Source organism: Diabrotica undecimpunctata, chromosome 9 (assembly GCF_040954645.1).
Source record: "Diabrotica undecimpunctata isolate CICGRU chromosome 9, icDiaUnde3, whole genome shotgun sequence".
Taxonomy (NCBI): Eukaryota; Metazoa; Arthropoda; class Insecta; order Coleoptera; family Chrysomelidae; genus Diabrotica; species Diabrotica undecimpunctata.
The window spans coordinates 53,332,717-53,352,642 of record NC_092811.1 but is presented as its reverse complement, the minus strand read 5'-3'; the positions used below and the strand labels follow the sequence as shown (position 1 = coordinate 53,352,642).

Sequence of the window (19,926 nt, the reverse complement as noted above, 5' to 3'; positions counted from 1 at the left end):
TACGGAAGAAACGACTTAGAGTGGAAAAATAAAATACTCAAAATATAAAACGAGAAATGCAAAAATGAAACAGATTATAGAAATATGTCTAAGTGTTTCTTGACTTACGGAAGAAACAACTTATAAAAGAAAATAAGAAAAATCAAATATAGAAAAGATGTGAAAATATTGCTAAGTGCTTCTTGACTTACCGGAAAAGAACGGCTTAGATAAACAATTAAAATAACAAGTCAAATATTCAGAGAAATATTTCTAAGAGTTCTTTGACTTACCGGAAAGAACTACTTAGACAAAGTACAAATCAAAATATAAAATAGAAAAAAGCAAGATAAATATTTCTAAGTGTTCTTAACTTACGGAAGAACAACTTAGACACAAAATACAAGAAAAATAAACAATCAAAATAACCAATTAAAATATCAAACAATCAGTATATGAACAAATATAGATCAAAGTAATATTCTAACCTGAAAAGGTCTGAATATACAATAATGCTAAAATAAAAATGGTATATAAGAAATCAGAAATAAAACAATAACTTAGTAGGAACAATAATAGCACCGACTAGGTCTACAGGAGAAGAGGCAAGCTCGACTGACCGATGAGAGAAAATCTACCTGCTTTTATGTAAAACAAATCCTTTGTTTTACGTAGCGAAAGTGGAATTTCCCTGCATCGAATCAATTAGCAATTTGGATTTGGCCAACCTTGGAATTCCCAAGTATTTTAACCGATATCCAAATTCCTTGATGCGTCGAGGACAACACCAAGCACCTAGTTATGTAAGTAAATTTTGTGAGATTTATATTACGTTTATCTACTAAAAAATAGCATTAATAATGTATAGCGACTTATATGTAACAAAAGCTAGACATTTTGCAACGTTTTGAATAAAAGAATTTGTAATTTGTTATTAAAATTTTAATAAAACTTTCATTTTATTATAATAAAACTAGTTTTATGATAATACATTTGATCAAATATTTTATTTTAGCATTGTCTCATAACTTAATATACCGTTATCTATTTGGATATTTGTGAGTACCTATTATTGGACTATTTAACGACCTTCTAGTTGTTTTTGTGGTCTTGTTTTTTCATGTTCTTTCTTCCATAGCAATAAGGGCATGTCTCTTTGAAATATTAATTAGAAATAAATAATAAAAATTACAAACGTTGCCTCTATATATTTCTCGTAACGTTTATAAATCGAGAGGTACTACAAAATATTTACTTTGCAGGGATCGTGTACCAGTAAGAAATCTCCAAAAACTCTCAGAAGATGAACTTAGAGCTATGGCTCAAGCTATATTTGAGGAAGAATCTGATGAAGATGTTGGTGGAGACCCAGATACTTCAGACGACGAGCTAATAGAAAAAACGGAGCACGACACTGAATCAGAAGTTGATCTGAATGACGAAAATCAATATACGATTGAGTCGGACACAAACAGTAACATTGAAAACAGTTCAGATCTTGATGAAGACAATGATTATTTTATAGCAAAAGACAGAAAAACTAAATGGTATAAGAAATCTCTTCTTAGCAAATTTACTAAAACTCCTTCAAAAAATATTGTCAAGATATTTCCTGGGCCAACAGTTTGTGCGAGAGATGTTACTACGGAACTAAGTGCTTTTGAAAAACTCTTTACAAATGAAATCATAGAAAATATAGTTGAATGTACAAATTTGCAGATTTCAAAAATGCGATTAAATTATGAACGGCCAAGACGGGCTAAAGATACGACTAAACAGGAAATCATGGCATTATTAGGATTATTATTTCTTGCAGGGACTAAAAAACAAAATCATACACACTTCCTCGAATTGTGGACAAAAGATGGTACCGGCTCAGAAATCTTTCGAGCCTGTATGAGCGCAGATCGATTTTTATTTTTGCTTGCTGCTCTTAGGTTTGACAACAAAGATACTCGAAAGGACCGAAAATCAATTGACAAACTTGCTGCCATTCGCTTTACTCTTGATACGTTTATGAAAAACTGTAGCAGCAACTATTCCTTGGGAGAAGAAATGACTATCGATGAAATGTTGATACCTTTTAGAGGTAGATGCAACTTTGTGCAATACATTCCAAGTAAATCTGCAAAGTATGGCTTAAAAGTGTTTGTGTTATGTGACGCGCAGACCTTTTATGTCACCAATTTTGAGGTGTATTGTGGTCAACAACCGGAAGGGCCCTACAAAAAATCTAACACACCAACGGATATTACCCATCGCCTGCTTCAACCTTGGAAAGGTAAAAACCGTAATTTAACATGCGACAATTGGTATATGGTATAGAGTTATCCGTTGGCAATTGACCTTTTGAAGGAAAAGATAACGATGGTTGGCACACTTAAACGAAATAAAAGGGAACTACCTCCAGAGTTTTTACCAAGAAAAAACACACCAATTGGATCATCCACTTTTGGTTTTCAAAAAGAAGTTACCATTGTATCCTACACACCAAAAAAAATAAAGCTTTCATTCTCCTATCTACCATGCACAGTAATTCTACAGTAGATCCCGAAACAGGAAAACCAATGATAATTTTAGACTATAATTCACATAAAGGAGGCGTAGACACTGTAGACAAAATGTGCAGTACCTATTCGGTATCCCGAAGAACACGAAGATGGCCAATGGCATTGTTTTTCAACTCCTGAATATTGCCGGAGTTAACAGCCAGATCCTGTACAATGCTGCCAACATCGACAATCCTCAAAAATATAGAAGAGTTTTTCTAAAAGAATTATCATTGGCATTGATAAGACCTCATCTTTCTGAGAGGGCGGAAATACAGAGTTTACCTCTGGATTTAAAAATATTCTTGAAGAAATACAAAAACGTACAAGACGACCACGATGAAGAACCACCAGCAAAAAAACGGGGGAGGTGCCATTGTTGTGGAAGGAGCAAAAATAGAGTTACAACAATATCTTGCAACAAATGTAATAGAATGGTTTGTAAAGAGCACTCTGTTATAATTTGTGCAAATTGTAATTTAGTAGACGCAAACGAGGAAGAAAACGAAAGTGAATAGCACACATATTCTCAAATATGTTCATTTGTGAATGATTATTTACTCCTAGTTTTTAGATTTATATACTAGTTTTATAATATTTTTAATGTTAAGCTAATATACAAGAATCTCAAGAAGGTTATTTTTAGAGAAAAAGAAGTGGTTGAGTTTTTGTTCTTATATTTGTTGCTAATCTTTATATTTTCGATATGTATTATTTTTTATGTTAAGACATTCTCTTAAATATATGCCTACATTTATTATATACAATATATGTACAAAAAATACCTAGTTGTGGCTTTTATTTGCGTTTTTAGTCGGTGGTGTACAGAATACACCGCGCACGTAGTTATGACTAATGGAGGGGCGCCCGTAGTTAAAGGTTAAAATACTTTAACGTAGTCATAATGCTGAAATTTACTAAAAAAATTTAATAATTCTATTCAAATCAACAGGTGTCTGGTTTGTTTATACCACTTTTAGTAGTTTAAATTTATTCCGCCAGAGGTTAGATACTTTGTTTTCAATCGCGAATTGTGTTACTATTTTCCTGGTTAGTGTCGCGTTTTATTATAAAATAAGCATGTTTAACTGTGGGCCGATTTTTTAAAAGCTCTGAAAGATGGTACAATGTCAACAACCTACAAAAGAGGAAAATATAATTATATATTGTTCTATTATATTTTGGATATGTTGTACAGTAACAGACCATTCCAACATACTGTCAAAATTATGTCAATATGACGACTGGGAGGGAAACATAAATGTTAATATATCAGTTCTTAATGTGTTTTAGATCATTTTAGTTGGATTTATTTGTAATTTTGTTTTTGGACAAGGATTAATTTAACATTTTTACTGAAATAATCGATAATATGCTTCATTAATGTTGTGTTTTGAAGTGAATGCGAAGTATTCCTGATAAAGTTCAGTTTTATCGGTTACGATCGGTGCTTCATTTTACGCAGGAAACCAGCTGAACTATATAAGTTATGATCTAACCCAGACAGCACAAGACATCCCTGTTACGTCCATTTTATGCCATTTTAAGGTCCAAACGTCCCGGGACTTCTTTTGGACGTCCGAGGGACGTCCAAGGGATATTTCTAGTCGGACATACCATAGAGATGTATTAGGGATGTTTTCTAGATGTTAACTGTCTCATTTTTTTACTGAAGCATATTTTTTACAAAATATAATATTTTCCTACTAAACTTTATTTTAAAAAGTTATATTTAGTTTTAAATACCATTAATTTATACGAAAACAGACAGAGGCCCCTTTTAGAGAAAAATCCTTATCCTATAGCAGAGCTGTATCTCTATAAAATTTTGTTCTGTAGTGGAACTGAAATTTAAAAATTAGAAGATGAAAGAAGAATGTGGTTATGTTTTAACGACGCTTCTATTTATCTGCTTGTATTTATGTTTCTTTTTGGCGCATTTTTATTTTTAGCTAGCATTTTCGGAATCTTTTATTTCTCGAATTATAATCATTGTGGTTGTGGTTGTAATTAGAATTAGTTTATTGCTTTCGACACTAGTTCATAGTTTGGTAATTTATTATTATAGACATTAAGTAGGTATATAGGAATGTTATATTATAATTTTTGTGGTTGTGGTGTGAGTTGCTACATTTGTAAAGTAAGTATATGAGTAATGTACTTAAAAATACTATATGAGAGCAAAAAGAGCAAGAGTAGAACTTAAAGAGAGTGATCCTGGGGCCGATTGTAATGCCATTATTATCGATAGTAAGAGTATTGATAATATTGTTCCATCTATTCTTCGGTTTCTGATAGTAATATTGTTTCAAATTCTTCGGCTTCGTCGACTACTGACAGTGATGAGTATCAGTTTTTATTAACAGACTCTGATCATGGGGAACTATCAGATGAGGATTCAGATAATTTAAATAAAACAGAACGACGAAACGATGCAACAATGAATTTAAAATCATTTTTATTTAGTTGGGCACTACAATATAACGTTTCACATGTGGCAGTAATCGATCTTTTAAAATACTTAAAAAAACTACATTCTGAATTACCATCTGATCCCAGCACACTTTTTAACACAGATAGAACGGTAATTACAAAATCAATGGATCCTGGAGAATATCATCATTTTGGTGTAGACACTTGTATTAAATATTTAATAAATAATTCATCTGTGTTTTTCAAAAATAACAATTTAATTGATTTAAATATCAATGTAGATGGATTGCTTATATCGAAAAGTAGTTGTAGTCAGGTATATCCCATATTGTGTAGACTTAGTGGAACCTCAATGGTAGACATGATTGGTATTTACTGGGGCCATGAAAAACCTAAAGATGCTAATAATTTTTTAGAGGACTTTGTAAATGAACTTATTTACATCATCAATAACAATATAATTATAAATGCATACTTTCATTACTTATAGCAAAGGTCATACTGGTTATGATTCACGTAGTAAATGTTATATAAGAGGAGAATATAGAGACAAAAGAATTTGTTTTCCAAATTTATATAATTCAAGATTAAAAACAGTATATAATGGACCATCAATTTTGAAGAATATACCCAACATTAATTTAATTAATAATTTTCCACTTGATTATATGCATTTGATATGTTTGGGAGTTGTGAAAAAAATTCTTTTAATATGGTGTTGTGGCAAGTGTTGTGTGTGTTAAAACTAACGCAACAACAAATTTCAAATATTTCTACATCACTAATAGCTACCCAAAAGTTTATTCCAAAAGAATTTAACAGAAAGCCACGAAGTTTAAATGAGGTGAAGAGATGGAAAGCATCAGAATTTGGACAATTTTTATTTTATACTGGTCCCACAGTTGAAAAAAGAACTAAGTATTTAAATTTCTTAGTTTTACATTTAGCTTGCACAATTTTGTCAAGTAATAACTATTTTGAATACCTTGACTATGCCCATGACTTATTAACATATTTTGTTAAAACTTTTAAACAGTTACATGGACCTCATTGTTACATGTTTCACACAACGTTTATAATTTGCTTCATCTCATCAATGATGTAAAAAATCATGGCCCTCTGGATATCTCTTCTTCATTCCCTTTCGAAAATGATTTGCAATCAATCCTTAAATCTATACGTAAGAAAGAAAAGCCATTATCTCAAATTGTTAAAAGACATAATGAGAAAAGAAAGCAACTTATTTCTAAAAATGTAGAGACCCTTGAGTATCCTCTTTTACAAAATATTCATGAAAATGGTATAACATTGAACATGAATTATGAAAATCAATTCAGACAAGTTTTGTTTCAAACTTTTTCTCTAGAAATTAGTGAGCCAAATACCTCTTTCCAACTTAAAGATCAAAGCATAATCATATTTAAAAATATATTATCCACCAAAAAAGAACTGTCTTATGAACTGTCTTTATAGTAGGTAATAAATTTATTAAAAAATCAAATTTTTATGAAAAGCCCTTTTCTTCAGCCAATTTTAATATATTTTGTGTAACCAAGGAAATGAGTACTACTGATTCTTATAATATTAAAGATATTGGATGTAAATGTTTTAAAGTAGAATTTGAAAATTCGTATGTTATTTTTCCTTTATTACACACTGAAAATTAATCTTTAAGCAACATTGTATATATTTCACTTGTTATTAATTTCATAATTGTTGAAATAAATATGTAATAAGTTGTAACATTTTTCCTGTAAAAAGTTGTATTTTTATTTTTTAAGCGGTGTCGACGTTTTAGGGGTAATATCACAAGTCTCAGGTAATACGACTCAGGTGTATGTCGTCTAACGTTACTGTCACTAGAGGTTTCAGTGAAAATAAGGGGAAATAGGGTATACAGGATAATACGCAATGATTACTAATCAAAATAATATATATATATATATATATATATAATATGTGAATAAAACCACGAGTAACTCTTTGACTTACGGAAAGAGACTACACGTTGAAAAAGCAACAATAGCAAATATTGAGAATTAACTCGAGTGTACGACCCGTGGGAATATCACACGATAATTAATTCTCCAAAAATCAATTGTAATAATCAAAATATGCAAATATATATATATATATATATATATATATATATATATATATATATATATATATGTGTGTGTGAAATGGGTACGTACCTTTAAGCAGAGGTTACGCAAAAATAGTACAACAGTAAAATCAAATAAATATAATAATCAAAAGATGCAATAATAAAATAACACAAGATATATGTATGGTATGGCAAGCACGCCACTGTGTGTGTGTTTATCTTAATATATATTTAGACTACATCGAAGATGATAAACACCCACGCTGATAATTTTTGAGGTGTCAGCGATATGTTCAAGGACTATAAGAGGTTTTTAAGAAATAGTTTGTATTCATTAAGTCAGTATAGTTTTATAACCTAAGCTGTAAACAACTAAATAAATTTGTGCATTTCATTCAGAGTTTCGTTACATAATTCTCCAACTCAAGTTACAAAGAGCGTAAATTTTCGAGTGTTCAAAAATTCTATATAGTAGACACACATTCTCCTTTTGACGGAATACTTGGTTATGATTTTTTAGAAAAGAATAAATGTGTTATTGACTTTGGTTTGATTACTTTATTTGCTAATCGTGAGGAAATCCCATTGTTTCCATCTGATCAGAAACATAATATATTTAGTGTAAATAATATACGCGAACATCAAGTCCGTAGTTGGACGCAATATTGTTATCGCCTTAACTGAAAAAATCGATACTATTGTAAGTAAACTAAAATTAGACGCTCTGTCAAGAATTCCATTAAACCATGTCTATCAAAAACAAAATGAATATACCGAATTTGAAAATATTAAAACTAACTTAGATTTAAATAATTTTTCCTACTCTAATGAGCAAATCTTAGACGTTAACAATAAGAGTATTTGATATCTATAAGATGAGAATGACAGAAATCTAAATCATTTCGAAATTATCAATTAAAATTCTCCCAATGTTGGTGACTCGGATTTTGAAAAAATATTAAAGTTATACAACGAAAATCGTAGTAGAGAGATTACTATGGTTAAAATTAAGCCACACCATTGCCTTGAGAATTTTAATACTTTGAAAAAACTATTATTAGTTCGAAATAAAACTTATTGCATACCTTGTTTTGAAAGTAATATTTATTATAAAATGCTCAGTTTCCTTTATCCAGACGTTAACTATTTGTAAAAATATCGTTACTCTGCCGCCTGTAGAAGATGGGCAAAGGATAATTTTCGAATATCACAACGACCCGGGTAATTATCACAAAGGAATTAATGAAACTGCAGTCAAAATTCGACAACTTTATAAATGGAAAAATAGGTATAGAGAAATAACGGAATTTATTACTTTATGCCCTACTTGTCAACTCTCAAAATTTGATCGTAGGTATCGTATTCAATCATGAATTTAATAATAAAAAGGTGCAAAGTTTTATAATTCGTTGAATATCGAACAGCACCTTACTTCGTCTGAGTAACATGCCTCTAACGGTATAATTGAGCGTTTCCATGCTATCATAACAGATTCTTTGTGAAGCTATCTTTTAGAACATAACAGTGCGACTTAGAAGATGCACTTTTAGTCGCTATACACTCAAATAATTCTAGTAAACATCATTTAACATCCACTACCCTTTATAGTTTAGTATTTCCATATAAAAATGGCGAATTTGACGAAATTTCGTATAATAATCAGTTAGAAAATATAAGAGAAAAACAATGCGATCAAAGGAAAAAGCAAAAGAACCGTTTTGATAACTTAAGAACGAGCAACTTGGAAGTAAAGTATAAAAATGGAGATAAGATTCTCTTAAAAAGACCAGGAAATCCAAATACACCAAAATCGATATTAAATACAGGAGCATATGTTGTTCTTGAAGTCAATACTTAACCAATAAAACTCTAAAAATTAAGTTAGATAACGAGGTTATTCGAAAATTTCATTTTATTAATGTAAAACCATTTTATGATGCGATTAACTAAACGAAGTTGAAGTGTAACACGGCAAGTAGTAGATATGAGCTTTCATTATCCATATTACAAAGGGATTTTAATCAATAATAACTGCAACATATAATTCGATTACCTTGTGGTACACTTCATCTACGGCCTTCTCATAACAACAAAAGTAGAATAAGTTATTGCCGGTTCGTTTCTTTGTTTCATGTGGCCCTCCCTACCTGCCCTGTGCGGAGTATGTCCAGAGAGGCTATTCACTACAAGCCAAAACTTCGAAGATGCAGAAGAAGCCCTTCCTGGACATCCCAGCTTCGGTCTTCAGGAGGGAGGTGTTATGGCGAGCACGCCACTGTGTATGTGTGTGTGTGTATCTTAATTTTTAGACTACATCGAAGATAAACACCCACGCTGATAATTTTCGAGATCTCAGCGATATGTTCACTGTAAACAACCAAATAAATTTGTGCTTTTAAGAGTATCGTCGGCGAAAGAGCCAAATGGTGTATCTCAAAAAATATCAAAATTGACATTTTAACGCCATCTCGTAAGAAATAGCAATAGTCCTATTAGTGCAAAACCATTTAACTGTAGAAAATTTCGTGTTTAAGTTATTTCCGAAAATGAAATCGCCAATCTCCCCTACTTGTGTTTAAATTCGGTGCGCATAGATGCTACGCACTTCAACACCGGCAGTCAGCCAGAGTCAGAGTTCACGTTCAAAACAAAAGACATACAAAATAATTGGTCTATTTTCAATGCAATAAATACAAAGCATTTATAGTGCAGTTTCATTTTAATTCAGCAAATACAGAACACTTCAAGCGTAAGCTACAGATTTGGTCCTTCGATACAAATAATACACACGTCCACAGTTAATTGATTCATAAATAATACAATAATACATAGTGATTGTGAAGTCACGCCAAGTCGAAAGCGCCGTTGAAGACAGGGGCATTTAAACCCATACACAGAACCAGCTCCAGCCAATCAGCCAATTCAAGGTTCAACATTCAAGAGCGGTGCGCTGTATCGATATTCATCTGGACGACAAGAACTTCATCTGGGCTTCTGGCGACTAGAACACTTAAGGCGATACACTCAATCATATTGGCAGCAAAACTGTAACGTATTACTTATTCAATAAGAGCTATATTCCCTACTACCTTTCTTTCCTATAAAAAAATTAAAAATTTGCATTCTTTCTTTTCATATTATTTTGCGATTTTACGGTATATATTTTACCATCATAATATTAAATATTACGAAGACATATTTAATACAAATAGTCAATTATTTATTTTTCGTATTATTTTAGGATATATTTTACTATTATTAAATATTATTACAAACAGGCATATTCAATACATAAATAGTCAAGTTTTATTTGCATTCTTACAAAGCAGTTGTTGATTTTTTAATATTTGCTTATTTGTTTTTAATAAAAATGGAATTAGCACAAGATTTAAAAAGACTTCGTGTTAAGCGAGGTGGTTTGAAGGCTCGTTTAACAAATTTTCAGACATATGTAAATAAATGCATGTCTCAAATCGATTAATTTGACGATAAGGAATTATAAAACAGAATTGTACGTATTGAAAGTCTACTAGCTGAATATTCAGTTATGCAGGTAGAGATTGAATGCTTGGTAGAGGAAGAGGACTTGCAAAACGAATACAAAACACGCGAAACCTTTGAAAATGATTTTTATTCGATAATTGCACAAGCGCAAGCCCTGATTAAGGAAAATAGCACAGATAATGCAAGTTCCATTGCGGTTTCATTATTTAAAGAGTTCTTTACATGGCGAAGCATTCGAAATTATTGCAAACATGCAGGACACACATGATAATTTTCCAATAGCTTGGAATTTATTGTGTGACCAATATACAGATAAAAGGGCATTGTTACATGTACATACCAAGGCCTTATTCGACATTCATCCAATAAAAAGGGAATCTTCAAAAGGTTTAAGCCACTTGGTAGATCACGTGAGAATACACTTAAGATCTTTAAGGTCATTAGGACAGCCTATAGAGTCATGGGATACTCTAATTATATATTTAGTGTATACCAAATTATTAGAGAATGGGAATCTAAAGATTCAATGAACGATTCACCCAATTTAGAAGTTTTTCTTTCATTTTTAAAGCAAAAGTCAAAAATGCTCAAAAAAAATGGATGACAAACATACAGAGGCGAATTCAACCCAAAACATAAGGGCACAGCCATACAAATCACCAACAGTATCTAGTCATAGATTAAATTCTCATGTTCAGAGAAATTTTCATATTTCAAACCATACCTGTTCATCATGCAATGCTCCAAATCACAAAATTTATACATGTACAAAATTTCTAAAGTTGTCTGTACCTGAACGAATCGATTTAGTAAAAAAATCCAATTTGTGCATTAACTGTCTAAATCGTGGGCAACAATTAAACAGTTGCAACTTTGGTCGTTGCAAAAAATACACTGTGAAGCATCATTCTCTGTTGCAAGTTCAAAACAAGTGCTTTTATGTACTGTTTTATTAGAGGTTGTTGATACAAAGGGAAATCGTCATGACTGCAGAGCACTTTTAGTTCCAGAGAGTCAGTTTAACTTTATTAGTTTAAATTTATGCCATAAACTTGGATTGCCGAGAAAGCCTACAAATATTACAATTTCAGGGGCATTTACGGTGGAATCTACAATTCAATCTATTTGTAAATTCTGTAATGTATTGAAATGTATTTCAAGGCGGGGGCATGTACGCGCCAATCTCCCCTAGTTGAGTTTCGGTGCGAGGTAAATTCGGTGCGCATAGATGCTACGCACGTCAACCTAGAGAGTCAGAGTTCACCTGCAGAACCAAAGACACACAAAATTATCGTGCTATTTTAATGCAATAAATACAATGCTTTTATAGTGCAGTTTCATTTAATTCAGCAAATACAGAACACTTCAAACGTAAGCTACAGTAGTTATGTTTAGTTGCACCAGATTGTTCGTCAGGGTTTTTACTGTGTAAATAAAGTTTAGAAATTAGTTAGGTAAGTGTTGATCTATTTTTAAAAAATTGGTCTTTAATGTAGAATTCATTTCAAAGTAATTTTTGATAGATTGAATGCCCAGAATTTGTTAACAACTTCAGCATTGAGATTCAGGTTTATGAACATATTTACTTGCCAGTAGATACTCTATACCATTCCTGGTGCAAAATGTGGTGGGGGAAACCGGTTTTAATCAAGGTCAATCAAGTTCAAGGTCACGCGAAGGTTACGTTCAAGGTCACGTGGAGGTCAAGTTCAAGATCACCCAAAGGTCATGTTCAAGGTCACAGTGACAGTCAAGGTTAGGATAGGTTATTAGTATAATAAAACTCTTTTTAAAAAAATAATTCCTTCTTAACTATTTATTACACTGTTATACATATCTCTTAAATTTTCAAGCGTAGACTTACATAAATGACAACTGGATTGCGCCGGTGCTATACCTTCAATTTCTGTTCTCCACTCGGGACGATTAAAATGTACAAAACATGGCAGACGAGTCTGAACTTCAAAATCTTGAACTGCTTTTGTGGGTAATTTATACCAAGATCGAAGTAATTCCAACGGTTCCACACATTTTCTAAAGTATGGTAGGGTAAAGTTTTCTAATTCTGCTTCAGTAAACTTGTACAAAGGTTTTTGCGGATATTGAGCCATTAATTTTGCTTTGTGACAACACTCCATTGCTATTAACCTGTTAATGTTCTTAAACATCAAACTTACTTTTTATTTATGTAAATCAAGGTCACCTCTACTCAGCAACTAAGGCATGCGCAGTGTTTAAAATGTAAACTTCATAAATTGAGGATTTTAAAAGCGATCCTTAGTAACATTTAGTTCGTCGTAATATAAGTTAAACAGTAAATAATTTTCAGAAATTTAGTAAAATTTTGTTCGTCGTGAGATTAGAAAGGTAATAAATATTTTTCAATCAATATAGTTGCTAACATTATTAATTTTTAGAATTTAGTCATGGATGCATGTTTAGATGGTACAAAAACTCTCAACGTAGCTGAAGCTGTCCGAAACTTGCAATGGGTTTTGAATGAAAAGGCATACGATTTTGAATACGAAGCCGAACGAGCTACCATAAGAATGAGAAGATATACGGTAGAAGAGTGTAATAAAAAATCAGCAACATATCACACGGGAGCGAGAATCTGCGAATATTATTTATCTAATCAAATATGCATGTTTCTTTTAAAAAAAAATTAAAAATCTAGGGCTGACTGATTTTTTACAGCAACTCAAAGATGTTCTACCTAAACATTGTTTTGAAGATGAAGGGGTAGATACTGTAAATACATGTAAATACAATAAATAAATAATATATTTTATTTTGTAGTTTTCATTTCAACACAACAAAGCGTTTAAACAAGAATTGGAGGAATTTATGAAAAAAATTAAAGAACTAAAAGAAAAAATAAAACAATTCGAAGACAAGCAAGTAATGTTTAAATCATTTAGTAAACTACACTTAAGTAAATTTCGCAGAAAAATTAAACCGTATACTATGTAATTTTTGTATTAATAAATGATTTTAATGCTAATTGGTTGTTTGTTTTACAATATTTATAACTAAGAAATAAAACAAAAATAATGTAATATATATTTTTATTTTTGCATTAAAAAAGTATTATACAACCAAAATACATTAGATAAAGCACAAATACATTTTTTACTATTATGATAAAAACAAGCAGGTTCCTTAACTTCTAATGATGGTTGTTCATCCAATTCGTATAAAGGAACAGCAATGTATTTTTTTAAATAATTTTTCTTTTCCAACCCTTTGACGTAAACTGCATCAGCGTTTTGTGTAATATCCTTTAAAATATTTGCAAAATGATAAAGGGGTGTAAAACCAAAATTCCAATCAATGCAGTGATGATTTCTTGTTAACCAAGTTGCCTGTCTGTGTAAATCGGAAGATAACATTCTAATAGGAAACGGAGACTTGAATACATAATGACAAATTTGTGTTCCATTAAAAGCAGCAAGTTCTTTCACTACAAATTTATTATTTTCTATTTTAAACCCTTGAACGTCTATTACCAGATTCAATAACATTTTAACAACTAACATTTTGACTATGATACAGACCTTTTATTGCTGTCTCACAATTTTAGTTAAAGGATTGTAAGAGAATTCTTTTTCATGCAATATTAAGCAATAAGCGGAAACATTGTTTCCTACAGATTTACTAGTTTCAAATTCTATTCTCAAAACAACAGAGCCACTTTGAATTATTTCTTTTTGTCTTGAACAATCAGTATGCACTATAGGAGCATACTTTTTAAATTCTTCTGGACTGAATATTGGTTGATTAGTTTGAATATGATAATAAGATTCTTGGAAATTGGCAAACATCTCATACAACGTTGCAAAACGGTTGGTGTCAAAATCTAAGTTGAGATCTTGATAAGGATATCGCTCCGAATTAAGAAACATACGGATATTTGTTAGATTGCAGTGATCAAATTTACTCATATCTTTCAGCATTTTTCCTTTTCGACCATCATGGAAAGCTACTACAATGTGTCGAGGACTTTCTAGCTTTGTAGTTGTTTGTACTGACCAAGTATGACGTGTTGAATTATTTAAAGTGGGATACTCAACCAATTCCCAACTTCTAAATTTAATAGGTAGTTCTATGTTACTACGAACTATTTTGTTTAATCGCAATTGTTCGTTAATATTGGGTAAAATATGAGGTACATTCCAATATAGTTTATTAATTGCAATTTTTGGTTTTTCTGTTTCATCTGTAGCAATAATAGCATCAATATCATCTTTATCTCGTATTAAGACTAATTCTTGTCTCATGTTTATTATAATTTTTTGAAAATCTTCGAAAAATCCGGACCAAATTTTTAACGGTATGCATACGTTAAAATTCCCATGGTTATCAATTACCAGTTTATCACCTTTTGGAAACCATCCAGCATTTTGTAAGAGTTTACTTTGATTTTCATTAAGAGACAAATAATAATTTTTCAAAGTTGAAATTAAACCAATATTTCGTACAGAATCAATTATAACACCGTTTAACTCATACCTTAATTCTCTAAATAAATATGATATACCGTTATTAATAAATTGAAATTTTGTTGGAACTTGATTTTTATCGGTTAACATTTGACCTTCAATGTAAATATAACTTACATGGTAAAGTATAGGCGTCTAAATCTTGGATAGGAATTCTAATTTCATCATTATAGTTTAAATTTGATGTATATGGTTGATAAGTGTGATACTGATAATCTTCAATAGTTGTATCGCTAAAAGGTTGACCCAACACATGTAACATTTCCATTATATTAAAACTTGATAACCAAGTGATTTCAAAAATTTACGATTTTTAAATGTTAACAGCTTAGATGTTATCCTTCTACTAATTGTTTTAATGAGATGACGTCTTTTATAGGAATGTTTGTGATAATTACTTTGATGAAACCGCAAAACCATTTTACTCAATTTTTTTAAGATGTAGCCGAACAGTAATTGTCTGTTTATTAAAATTAACTAAATTTCCTTGTTGATCTAAAACACGAACAGTTATGTTGCTTATCGTCTTGTTGCTTACAGGATAATGCAAGATGGTTAACGGTTGCTCGACTATTTTATACCCATTAGGAACTTGAGGAAAAAATTGATGAATAATATGCACAGCCTTTCCATTTAAGAAAGATCCAACAGCAATATTACAATCAATACAGATAGTATTTACTTTTAAAATACTTACCACATTCGTGGATATATGAAGTTTATTTGGTGTTAGTTTAACTCTTTCGAAACCTAGTAAACTTCCTATAGAATTATCAACATCAAAATTAATCCAATCACTACTTTTAATGCTAATTCTATTTGTATTTATATCGGGTTTCATACTAATTATGCTAGCGGTTTGAATCATTTCATTTTTAATAATTTTAATAATATCATCAACTTCGTAGGCACCTACAGGGATTTTAAAGGTAAATTCGCTGTTTTTACCCCACACAAAAACATTATTATGAATATCGACAATTGGAATACTGTTAAAAGTGTCAAAATTTGCAACACCAATTTCATAATTGAAATTCTCATCAAGATAAATCGGAGGATTGTAATCATCACTGAGAATTGATGATTCTCCAGTAAGGGTGAATGTGACTGACATGCTGGTTCAAGTATAAATGATGCTCAATGATTAATTATAGTAATTAAATAAAAATCTTAAACAGTTTTGACCACAATTAAAAGAATTAAAATTTTGAATGACATCATAGTTATATACTATAGTAACGTTTCCATTACTTTTAAAATATCGTACTAATTCAGTAGAGGAGGTAAATTTCCATAACTATCAAAATAAGTAATAATTGTATCTTGTTTAGCATATGCAGTCCAATGTGTACCATTTCCGTCTTTCGTATCGTGGTTTACTATACCTGATTCATGTTTTCGTATTACATGAGGTACAGAATCACGCATAAAAACTCCACGAAAATGAGGAATATGTAACAAACCAGCATATTTAACAAGATCTACATCAGTCATTGCTCGTTTAGGTAGCTTTACCGGGAGTTTCTTGAATACGGCTTTAAACGGAAACCTTTGCCGCGACGTTTTATTCCGTAACCTTTGTATGGTCTTAAATAAAATCCCGCTCCTTTTTTTGTCGTTTGTTCCATTACCAAATTATGCCTTTGTTGTTCAGCAAGTTTTTCACGGTCAGCTTTGGCATCATTAACCGCTTTGGCAATTCCAGCTGCACCTCCCCCAACAGCTCCTAACGCTCCGAGCAATGGTAACAACAAAGGTAAAAAACCACCTTTCTTGGGAGCTCGAATAATGCGTTTTCTTTTTTTTTTCAATGCACCTCCTTTTTTTGGTTTTTTAGAAAATCCCATACCCAATTTACGTTTATCTTTCATTGCTGTCGTTACAAACCAAGCTGCAATCTTTTCACCTAGCTTAGCGTCCTTTGATTTTACCCGTTCCCACGCTTTATTTTCCAAAATTTTATCTGCTTCGTGTCTTTCACTTAAATTTTTATGTTGTGAATACGCAATGTCGTGTGTTTTACACGCAGCGTCTAATGCGTTAATTCCTTCGTCCCCTCTCTCTAATCTTTGATGCAAGTGAGTTCCAGGACCACAAAATTGATATCCAGGTATATGTGCTTCGAATGGAAGTTTGTTAATGAGACTGTTGACTAATCCTTTTCCTAGTCGACGTATTTTCACTTTCGCACGTTTTACCATTATGGTACTTATATATATATATATATATATATATATATATATATATATATATATATATATATATATATATATATATATATATATATATATATTACAAACTATTTATTATTTATACTATCAGTTATCACTTGAACGTTATGAAGATCATTCAACAAAAGAATCGTTTACCTATTGAAAATCATGATAATAACGATGCATTTAAAACGGGAAAACATGGTTGTTTGTTTGGAGGTGATTCTAAAAGAGGTCTTATTGTTGGGGCTAGTGGTTCAGGAAAAACCAATGCTATGTTATCTTTAATTGATCATCCTAATGGTTTAAGATTTGAAAATATCTATGTGTATTCTAAAAGTTTACATCAACCAAAATATGCATATTTGCGAACTTTAATTAGTCCGATTAAAGAAATAGGTTATGAGGAATATGGTAATGTAGACGACATCATTGCTCCGGAAGATATAAAAAATAATTCTGTTATTATATTTGATGATGTAGGTTCATGCAATCAAAAAATTATTCAAAGTTACTACTGCTTTGGTCGTCATAGATCCACAGATGCTTTTTATTTATGTCAAACCTATTCAGCAATACCTAAACAACTCATTAGAGATAATGCAAATTTTCTAATAATTTTTAAACAAGATATGACAAATTTAAAACATATGATCATGTGAATATTGATATGTCCTTTCAAGATTTTAAAAATGTGTGTTCTCACTGTTGGAAAGATAAATTTTGTTTTCTAACCATTGACAAAGATTGTCAATTATCATCTGGTCGATATAGAAAAGGCTTTGATTCGTATATTAGTATATAAGCTTTATAATTTACTTATATTTCCTCAGTTATAATGGATCCTCAGCTTGCTAAACAACTAATTAAAGGTAGGCAAGCTTTGAAGCAAAAATATAAACGTTTAAAAAGTGGTATAACTGATTCACAAATACAGTTGGAAAAAAACTATACACCCATTACTAAACCGATTAAAGAATTGCTTACCGCATTGGAAACAAAACAACCATCTGTTAAACAAGAAATTATTACACCACAATCAGAAAAAGAACTTCTTGGAAGTAAAAACTTAAGTCCTATTAAGAGAGATCCATCCACCTTTAGAAAAATAGCATTTTTGACACCACCACCTCAACTAAGCAGCACACAATTAGGATCCAGCACTCGCCCTACAGAACCCACTAATTTGATTGAAACACCTTATGAATCCAGAACACAATTGAATGAATTTATAGATGATACTATTTCACAATTTTATCGAACCGATCCTGAAGTATCGCATGATTATTTTGATCAATTTACAGCACCACTTCCAAGAGATTTTATTGAAGGAATGGTGCGTGATGTGACAGGTAAATATGATCATATTTTAGGTATATTCTACGATCCTAAAGAAAAAAAGTTTTTCATTGGAGATTCAGAGATTTACTTTGATGGGTCTACTATTGGAATAAAAGGAGTGAGTTACCCTGGTACTCTCGGAATTTATGAGCTGTTATATTTAAAAAAACCTGTTACGTATACTGAGCAAGACATAAGCTACTATGTTGATATTATAGAACGGACTAATGCTTACCGTAGGAATAATAATAGGGCTTTACCTATTCGTACATTTCCAAACGATATAAAAGACAAGTGGCTCTACATAGTAAAACCTAACTTAATTGAACCCATACGTCCTAGATCTGGATCAATACCATCAGGTGTGCTTACGCGGGGAATGTCTTCCAAACGTGGTGGAAAATTAACGTTGAAATCTTCCAAAAATGGTGGAAAAATGACGTTAATGTCCTATAATAAAAATCCTATTGAATACAAATATTTTGATGATTTTAATGAGTTGATTGATAGACTACGATTGCTAGTAGCTTCTCAAGCAGCGGGTAATAACGGACACAACAATGAAATTATTTCAATAATTGAGGAATTGCGGGAAAGTGAAGTTATCGCAGAAAGTGCATAAATATTGCAACTTTTGTTAAATATCATTCAGTGCAAAAATGCCTCTTAACAGATTCAACCAACACTACCTAACATCTCAAACCTGTAATGTCGATGAAATTGTCTCAGAGCCACTACAATCTCAATTTTACATTTGCCAACCTGCCGATTATTGTAGTGTGTGTATAATTACTATTCGTGGACGTAAAGACTTAAATGTTAGCAAAGATTACTTTGTATTGGATGGCAAAAACATTCTATATACTATGCCTGTAACTGGAAAAGTAAAAAATGTTAAATGTTTCCCAGAACCGCTTAAAATGAAGTATAATAGTTCATCAACCATCTTAGAAGATTTGGTTGATAACAATGTTTTTACAAAAAATGATGTGTTACCATTTCCACTTGTTCAGTTTAAGTCATATAATGAAATTTATGTTGAATTGACACTATCTTGTCCGTTAGTAAAAACGTAAATAAAAAACAATATATATTTTGAATTTTTTTATTTTTGTAAAATACAATTATTTTGATGACTCTTTATCAGCATTATCAACATCAGTTTCATATAGCACAGACGGAAGATAATCTTTTAAGCGATCTAAAGAAGTATCCAGTTCCACTTTTCTTAACAAGGATACAAACCCATGTAGACAAATTTGCTTTTCTAAAAACAAATCGCAAGTCTCATACCCTTT

The 19,926-nt window shown here is 31.2% G+C and overlaps 1 protein-coding gene across 1 annotated transcript; it reads right to left on the bottom strand.

Annotated features, from left to right (window-relative positions):
- Positions 1–14,132: 14,132 nt before the first annotated feature.
- On the bottom strand, positions 14,133–14,852 carry LOC140450753 (uncharacterized). Its single transcript, XM_072544423.1, has one exon. It carries the CDS (start codon positions 14,850–14,852, stop codon positions 14,133–14,135), a length of 720 nt encoding a protein of 239 aa, XP_072400524.1.
- Positions 14,853–19,926: the final 5,074 nt, after the last annotated feature.